Here is a 9,514-nt window from a genome sequence, read left to right on the forward strand (position 1 = left end):
ATAGTCCCTGACTTCTGAGATGCAATGTTTTGATATTTTCACCTACTTGACTATCTAATGCATGTGGCGTGTTTTTAAGGTGAAATCTATCCAAGTAGGCATTGTGTTTTCTGTTTAAAATAAACCTGCAGCAGATTTAGTATTGTGGTACTATACAAATCTAGCCGTTTGCTAGTAAATGGTGATGCTGGGCTGTTTCTATTAATGATGAGTGAAAAGGCTTGCTTTAAAGAGCTGGAAGTTTGTGCAGCTCCACCTCACTGCTCCCCCTCTCAGACACCAGACGAGCATTGCTGGGCAGCAGCACAGAGGCAACAGAGCAGGACGGCTCCTTGGGTCGTCCACGTGAAGCTGCCTGAAACGGCGTGAAGACGATGGTACTGTTTCCTCAACTGTCTACATGTGTCATCTCTGTGACTGGTGCAGTATGTTTTGGGGTGCTGCACTGCATCAGCAGTTCTGCTCATAACACTTGTTTAGATAAAGCGTATGATTAATGGTCATCAGCTGTTTCTATTACTGTAGATTTGTCAGGGCAGAGGGGGGAATAAAGAGCAAATGTGTTAAGTATAAGCACTGGGACCTCCTAAAGCATCAGCCTAAAACGTAAAGCTCCTTTATGGAGACAGTTGCAGTCCCAGTGGTTAGGCTAGGGTCCCAGTAGGGTAGGCTTTTTTGGTAACAAATTTGTTGTTGTAGTGGTACTTGGTGGAACTTAAGTGGCAAATATTTTCTGTGCCATGCTAACAAGATGTGCTGTTCTTTGTGTTCTGTTTATAGGTTTTTTTATTTAATTGATGTTCTCCTCAAATATGGGATCACCCTCCTTGGGATTAATTTAGGATATTGCCTGTACCATGGGAAATTTACTTTGTTTCGACGCTTCTTGAAGTTGGGCTGTTCGTTGCCATCTGAGGAGCAGTTGCTGGAGTTTGTACGTTATGCAGTTAAAGCACACGAGCAGTACAAGGAGTGGCTGCCTTATCTGCTGCTGGCTGGTTTTAATCCGTTGAATTTACTCTGCAAGTTGTGGTAAGAAGAGAATATATATATATATATATTTTTAATAGTGTCTACTAATTTGCAAGCCTATTGCTAGGCTTGTTTAACAAGGGCTTTCAAAGGATAGTTTGTGATAATTAGTTGCCATGATCTGGAGCAGAGAAGGTCATGGAAGGTGTGAAATGAAAGATTCATGGGTAAAGGCTGGATTCAGTGAAACCAATTTCCTTCCCCCTTTGAGGAAGAAAGCCAGAGTGAGAATTGTTTTCTCACTACCCTGGAAAAAAGCATCCATTTGGACACAAATGTCAGTTACTAGCCCCCAAATTTTGTTTAAGCTTGAGTGTGCATGAACAACACACTAATTGCAAGAAGAATTTCAAAGGCCAGGAAAGAGGTAAGAAGAGGTGGGAAGCAAATGTAAGGTGAAGCTGGGCCAAGGTTAGGAGGGGAGGGACTGGCTACAGTTAGAGAGTGCGTAAAGAGAAAATAATGTGGCAGAAATACTGGTGTGATTTTTGTATTATCGTACGCTTGCTTGCTTGGTGACTGTTTTATAGGATTAAGACTTAATAGATTACACTGTAGAATAAAACTTGTACTTCAAATTCTGAAGCATTTTTCTTCTGCTTTTTGCTATGCATGAGAAAGATGCTTAGACTTGCTTCCATTTTATGAGCTTTTAAGAGAATATTATGAGATGTATAACCTCATTCCATGTATTCCTGAGCAATGTGAAGGGAGTAGGAGTTTAAGATTTGCTCGTTGTAAATTGATTTATGTTTCAGATACTACAAGTAGAAAAATAAATTAGTTATGCTACCTGAACAGTGCTAACTGCTTTCCTTTGTGGTTTGGTGAAATTCTGTTATTCATTAGCTGTCATGATTTCCTAAGCAGTAGTTAGGGGAACATCCTTAAAGGCTGATATATCTGGGATTCTCTACATATAAAATGATCTAGAAGACTGCGTGTGCTGGAAGAGTAAACAGTGAATGGCAGTTCATTCAGTAGACTGATCTTGCTACACATTTTTATCCTATGTAATGCTTTTTTGCAGATGGCTTGTCTTGTTTAAAAATCTATTTTTAAAAATAGTGCTTATTACATGATAATCTACAAAATTTGGTTTTATATGTTGAGCTGCAACATTAGCTACTTCACCCTGCAAAATAACAAGCAAATAATAGGTATCAAATTATACATGCCTGTGGTTGATTAAATCTGTCTGACTCTTTGGGCAAAACAATTGTGTAATCGTACACTGGTCAATCTAGTGCACTGACAATGTTAATGAAAATAACCCCGGGCAAAGCAAAATCACCGTTTTCTTAAAGACAGGCAATCAGATGGTACTGCTTTGTTGTTCAGTAAGTATATGGAAACCAGTTTTCTGTTGGATGCAGTCAAATGCGAGGTCCCTTAATGCTGAAAAATAAAATAATAATAATAATAATTAAAAAAAAAAAAGCTTGAAAGGGCATAAAATAACCTTTGGCATGAAACAGTTACTTATACCTGGGTGTGTTGGAAGAGTAAACAATGAATGGCAATTCATTAAGTAGACTAATCTTGCTATACATTTTTCTTATGTACTACTTTTTAATATCTCTTTTAATCCACAGTGCTTTTTAGAAGAAATTCTTAGTTTGTTTAAATGTCTGATTTTTAAAATAGTGCTTATCATAACATAATCTACAAGATTGAAATTAAACTTATAAAAACATGAATAGTAACTATTTGTTCCTGGGAATTAACAAGAAAATAATAGCAAATTATATTTCTACTTACTGTTGGTTGTCTCTGACTCACTAGGCAAAACAATTGTACAATCATATGCTAGTTAATCTAGTGTACTGAGAATTCTATTTACTAGTGGCAAAGCAAAATCACCGATCTGTTTAAAGAAAACTAGGCAACCAGAAATCTCTCCTCTGTTTTTTAGTAAATGTAGACATGTCATATTTGACTGCATTTCTTCATGTTGAAAAATGAAATAATAATTTTAAAAAAACAGGATGTAAAATAACCTTTGACATGAATCTCTTGAAAAAAGCACACTTACTAAAAACTCATACTGTGCTATTTTTCTGTATTTAGAGCTTTTGGTTTTCTGTTAGGTGAAATTTCAGGAGTGTATGCGTCTAACTAGGAGGTTACTCTGTGAAATTGCATGGTTTTTCATCATACATAATACCAGAACAGTCACTTACACCTGGTGTGCTGTCCACTTACCCAGTTAAGCTGTTGTTAAAAGTTCGTCAGACATCGTAAAAATTTGAAATGTAAATCATACTGATTTCTGAATATGCACAAATGCAATCTCTCTGTGAAAAGGAGCATTTGAAATACTTGTGAATTTTGTGTTTTTTAAAAAAAGTAGCTATATATACATGGTATGACTTCTCCAAATGTGATGGAAAAGCTTATAGTGCCCTGGTAACAGGATATCTCATTAAAAAGTAACGAAGGGAGATATAATTGCATTAGTAATTTTGACAGCGTAACCCTTTACTTTGGACTTCTCTTTGGTGGTTTTCTGTTTCTGTGATTAGAATGTTGATGGTTAAGGATTTGTTAGAAATATAAAGCCTTCTGTGTATTTTTCCATTATAATTTTTGTTACTGTACAAAATGATATAATTTATGGGAGTGTTTTTTGTTATGTAGGATTTATTCTGTCAATGAGGATGCCCTTAGTTTCGTTTTGGAGTTCACGAACTGGAAGAGGCTTCCTCCAGCTATAGAACGAAACCTTTCAGACTACAAGGAGAGCTCCGCGTGGATTCCAAAGAGTCATTTTGGTAAGCAACATGATTAGAGGAAAAAAAAAAACCCTCTGTGTGCCATATTAAATGCAATGCAAAGTAATCGAGACAGTCTTTTAAGAGCCTTGGTAAGGTTGAAGACAACAGGATTATGCCATTATAAACAAGTCTGTACAAGTATGCATATAAACACATGCTCTGTATGCAATTCTTTAAGCTTTGATGGAGTGAGGAGCTAGAAGACTGTGGACTGGCTTTGCTCTTTGTTTTCTGTCCTTTATAATCAAGGTGACAATTGTTATGGAAGTGTTCAAGAAGCTGAAGGAATTTAGACAGAACGTTTGTGTGTGGAAAAGCAAAATTAGGGCAGTGAATGTAAATTAGTACTGCACCTTCCTAAAACAATTTGTTGAGCTTCTTGGAAAGTTTAAAGGAAGATGATGAATATGATTTAATTACATTTTCTTGACAATATCCCACTGACTTGGTTTAGTTTGATCTTGCTGACAACTCTGTATTGTATTGGTAAGTTGTATGACTTGATGTTTGCTGCTTGCAGTTCCAACATTAATTCTGTAGTTTAACAGGAAAGTAGCAAAGGCTTATCTGCAGTAACTACATAATATTAAATGTGCGGCATGTGTTATGCAGTTCCTGTAAGCAATATTGTATTCAGTTGCATATTACAAAAGATGTTAATCTGTAAACCGTAGACCGTGCTTCAGTTTCTGTGAGCTGTTAGTCATTAAAATGAGGTCCCTGATGTTACAGGGGTTACCGTTCCCCAAAGAAAAATCACTTGCCAGGAACTGTTGATCACGGCATATTGTTGCTTGCAGGTGTTGTAAGGGAATAAAGAGTGTTACTAACCATGAAAAAAGACAGCAGAGATGTAGTAAATGAAGAAGGAAAGAATACAACTTCCTGTGGAAAGGAGGAGTGTGAAGTGGAGGCTCCAGGCCTTCCTCTGAAGGGAGAAGCACTCTTGGCTGTCAGTAACGTCAGCCATCGACATTTTTATGAACAGAGTGAACTTTCTGATTCTTTAAGGAAGATAGGCTTGCTCCTAATAATAGGTGCCTCTCTCCAGAGATAGCTGGAACCATTTGAAATGAAATTGAGCAAAAGTAGACTTCTCCGTAAGTAAGGCAGAAACGATTGCCATTGATATTTTAGATTCCTTCTGACTAATCTAAAGAGAGAAGCAGTTCCAGAGCAGTGTGAGGGCACTAGAGTGGTTTTTAGTGCTGATGGGTTCCCAGAAGCATGTAATGTCAGGATGGGCATTATAAAAGCATGTACAGAAAAACATAGGTACCATTTTCAACGGAGAATATCTGTTAAAGGTGCTAGTTTATTCTTGGCTCCTACCACATGCTCCGTTTTTTGCTCAGATGTGAGTTTTGGAATTTACAGAGTAGTATTTTAGGACTCAGTTTTCTTAAATTTGGATCACTGGTGTTTTTAGTTTCTGCCACATTGTTAGATAATATATTTTGGGTCTCGTATGAGCTATAGTGACGGCTATTGCCGTAGTCAACACTTTTCCATCCCGACTGTAGCTGGTACTCTCCTTTGGGGCTTAGGTGCAGTGACCTTCCACAGCTGCTTGCTGCCTCGTCCTCCTCTTCCATTTCTTTGCGACTCCTGGCTCTTTACTAGGTGCTGTGGTCAGAGTAAAATATGTCCTTTTTTGGTAACTACAGCTTCTGTGAGCTATGGTGTTGTCCAAGGAGGAGGCGCTTTCCCCACAAAGCGAGCAGAAGAGCTGAGGACGTCCCTGCTGTTGGCGGGGAGTTGCATGTGTGTAACTGGCGCTGATTCCAGGAAGAGTGAAGAAAGGCGAGGTGCAGCACTGGGAAAAGGGCTTCAAGTTAAGGTTGTTCTTCCCCATGTCGCTTCCTAGTGCAGCGCATCTGGGGGCAAAGGCAGGGGATTCCACCCTGTGTCCTCCAGGGACGGGAATCGATAGGGTCCGGTCCGAGGTGGGGCGGGCTTCGGGTGGGCCCTCTCCAGGCACAGGGCGCACGCGGACAACGTTGTGTCGCCGAGTGAAGCTCTCGACCGCAGGCGCTTTCGTGTTTTGTGGATGCTCTTGTTGCTCTGCTGCCCTTCTGTTCTTGACATAAAGGTCATCCAATTACTCATGGAAACCCTGTAAGCGCAGAGCACGCAGCTGGGGAGAGGGATGGCAAAGCTACAGTGTGTGATTGTCAGTTGCTAATAGACAAGCAAGAAAATGAAATACCACCTTTTAATAATGAAAAGGTTATGCTAAACTCTGATCAGGAGTTGTTTTTTATTTTCCCGTTGGCCGGCAGACGTGATGTAGCGTCTGCACCCGCGTCTGCTGTTAATGAAATTAGCCTTTTCTTCCAGAACTTGCCTCTTTGTGCCCTGCCAGAAAGGCAGAAGCTTTGGGTGCTCTTCCTCTATTTTCTTTGCTCCTCGTCTGAGGTGCCGTCATAGCCAGGCTGTCTTTTGCTGAATTTTAGCCCCGACACCTTTTGCTGATTTGATTGCTCCCCGTTGTCTTTCTGCCGCTGAATGCTGTTGGCAGAGAGCCTGGTCTCCTGACTCCTTTAATGCTTCTAAACCTGCTCCAGCTTTCGTTCCGTCTGTGTTCTTTTCTCTTAGGTCTCTCTCACAAGATCTAAAGAAGCCAAAATCGCTTTTGTAGGTCAGTTTTAAGCAAGCCTTGCTTTTCTACCTAGCCTTCCTTTTTTTCCTCCTGCAGTCATTGTCAGTCCAATTTAAATCGACTTTCTAAAAGCTATGAAGCTTGGCTGTGTCTTAGGCCTGCTGTTTTTATGGTCCTTTTAGAGAGAACTTGGTGAGGTGCAGTGTCTCAGGTGAGTAACACCGTGTTGTGACTGGAGAAAGGCTTGTTGTGGTGGTTCTGGTTTAGCCCACGAGTTGTGAAAGGCGTAAGGTTGTTGCGGGTGACTGCAGCTGTTCTGCACCGTCGGAGGGGTGCGGAAGAGGTTTCTTGGCGCCTGAGCGTGGAGGCTGGGAGCGCTGGTCTGCAGCAGGAGGCTTCTCAGGAGGTAGTGAGAAGTGTGACTCCTGCTGTGTAAGGAAGCTAAGAGCAGCAGGTGGGAGTGGAAGGACGCAGGTCCTTCTGGAGGGTTCAGTCTGGTGGAGTTTTGCTGGCTTAGTGTCATGCAGCTGATGTTAGTGTTGTCTGTCTGGTCATATTTGAGACCAAAGCTTGAGGCTTGTATCAGGGTAAGCTACTCCATAATATGAAAGTTTGGTTTTGAGTTATTGTACTTCTGCATACGTAGTGTTGTACCCTTTAGCACAGTGGTTGTCCTTGGTCAAATTATTTAGCAATACCGTAGCTATAATATGAACCTTTGCTATTATGTGCTAGCTTAGAATGCGCTGTATTAAGTGTGAGAGCTTTGGAAGTGCTCTCTCCTATTCCAGGTATACGCTCTTTTTCCAGAGATTGTAATAAATATTCTTAATGCTTACTAAGAGAAACATTATGGAAGACCTTAGAATTTGTGTTTTGCCAGTGCAAATACTCGGCTCTTGGGTATTGACTTGAAATAAGCTGGGAGTTTATGTGCACCTATGATTCACATGAGCATTCATGAGAAGGAAAGAGAAACGGTTCCAGCGGACTAGTTTCTCATTTTGTGTCAAAGCATGCAAACTAACATGATTTATAAGTTTTCTGTACAAAAGCATAGTTAGATGTCTGGGCAAGTCTTAAATCATTGTGAAAAGTCAAGTTAAAATAACAACCACCTGAACAATAATACATGAGTCACGCTGTCATTTAATTCATTTTCTAAGTGTTATGTTACCTTTATTGTTGTTGTTGCTTGATTTGCTAGACTTGCTTATTTTTCATTTCTTGTAACCTGGCATGGGCTTCTTTCTCCCCAAGCAGTTGATTATGTTAAGCTAGCTTGTTGAAACCTTCTGGTTAAGGATAAAATGTCATTGACGTTTTGAGAAGTTTAAGATAACTTTGTTATAATGATTATGCAGCAATTCCAAAATGCTAATTCTGTAGCAGACAAGGGTCCTTTGCAACTGAGAATTCTGCTTAGTTACCTGATACAAACATAGGGTTTTCAAATGGGCTCTGCCTAAATTGGGAAACTCTAGGCAAACTGTGTGATCCTATGCTTCTGCTTACTGTTTGACTTATCTCTTTAATTTTTCAGACTTCATTCCTTCCTTGTCTCATCTTTGTCGTCTTGAGATCCGGTCCATTTTAAAAAGTGAGTGTCTACGATCTGAACAGTTTATCCGTGAATTGCCATTACCAGCTTGTCTCCAGGACTACCTTCTCTACTTGGATGTATTGAGAGTGAATGCTATTCCAGCTGTAGTAGAGTCTCTGGAGGAGAGCGATGAGGGAATTCCTTCTGCCAGTCGTTCCAGTTCTGAAGATGCAGAGAAGAGGGAAGTGTGTAATACTGGTGCCAGATGATGATACTGACTGTGACTGAACTCTGATGTAGAATTCATAATGGCAGTTAGGTATCAACCAGAGAAGAGCTTCTGTAAATAGCAATTTTCAGCAGCATGCCTTTTCATACTGTAGTTTTCTATCAGATCTAGAAGTTTGTCGCAAGATCTGTGATGTGCTTGTTCAGACAGTCTGTTGCAGACTTTCTAAGTCTGAAAAGGTTTTCTGAAATGAAATTTTTAACTCTTATGGAGTAAATTGGCTTGTTCAATGAACGGAACTTACAAAAGGTCAGACCCTGTTAGTACTAATGCTTTATTCAGAGTAGCGCATATACCAAATGAAATATCTGAGTCAAGGACACCTTATAGTATTACTGTTATGAATTCAGATGTTAGGGAGTGGTCTAGGTGAAGCAGAAATGCGAAATTAATATGAAAGAAGGAAGTGCTTGCAGAAGTAACTTTTTTTTCTTGGTCCTCTGTATTCAGAACTTGAAAATGTGCATCCTTTTGTCATCACTTTCAGTCATCTTTTGATGCTTCTTTCTTTGCTGCTTTTGTTGAAACTGTTTTAGGATATTCATTTGAATATAAAAATGCATATAGGACTTTACTGAGTGTACCATTTATTGTTCATCCTCTTAATGTGAACTCTTGTCATTTAAAGAGGGAAACGGATCAGGTTGATATGCATTTTCCATAGGTAGACTAAATAATGTTCATATCAGTGTCTAAATTAACATACTCCAATGATATTTTGCAATCATTGTACAGAAGAAGTTAAATGCTATAAAAATAAAATCTTTTCTGAAAGACTGAAGTGTCTATGTCCTGAATCAGCCCGCCCCCTCCCACCCCCCGAATCAGTCTCTTGAATATATTTGTTGTTCTTTAACTGCATAGCAACTGCAGTCTGTATTCTGACTTGAAATTACTAAAAATCTAAGCCAGTTTCTGATGCTTCTGAAAAAGCAATGTGTCTTGCCTCTTTCACCACACTATTGGTTTTAGTCGATATTTTTATAGTTACCACAGAGGAAATCATTGTATCTGAACATCCTTAATAAATTAGCTTGATGTGAAGTCAAGAAATTTGTTTATCTTAGTGACTAATAGACCAACATCATAAATCTTTTAAACCGTTTGCAACTTTGATTTGGAGTAATAATTTCTTAAGAACGTTTCTTACACCTCCAGTACGTGTTTACAGTTCTGATTGAAACCTGTGCAAGTTGCATCTGTGAACTGGAGGAATGGAATAAGCTCTGTAACTCACATTAAACCCCAATTTTAAACATCCGTTTCATCTG

General features: G+C 39.4%; 1 protein-coding gene across 5 annotated transcripts in view; it reads left to right on the forward strand.

Moving 5' to 3' along the window:
- Positions 1-8,990, forward strand: part of ASB3 (ankyrin repeat and SOCS box containing 3) — a 54,724-nt gene extending 45,734 nt beyond the window's left edge. For all 5 annotated transcript variants that reach the window (XM_062571692.1, XM_062571693.1, XM_062571694.1 and 2 more), the window contains 3 exons: positions 781-1,032; positions 3,673-3,806; positions 7,955-8,990. In XM_062571692.1, coding sequence (XP_062427676.1) covers positions 781-1,032; positions 3,673-3,806; positions 7,955-8,223 — 655 coding nt within the window. In that variant the 3' untranslated portion in view covers positions 8,224-8,990. The remainder of the gene's footprint in view (positions 1-780; positions 1,033-3,672; positions 3,807-7,954) is intronic.
- The last annotated feature ends 524 nt before the right edge of the window (positions 8,991-9,514 follow it).

The sequence above is a fragment of the Rhea pennata genome, chromosome 3 (genome assembly GCF_028389875.1).
Source record: "Rhea pennata isolate bPtePen1 chromosome 3, bPtePen1.pri, whole genome shotgun sequence".
Taxonomy (NCBI): Eukaryota; Metazoa; Chordata; class Aves; order Rheiformes; family Rheidae; genus Rhea; species Rhea pennata.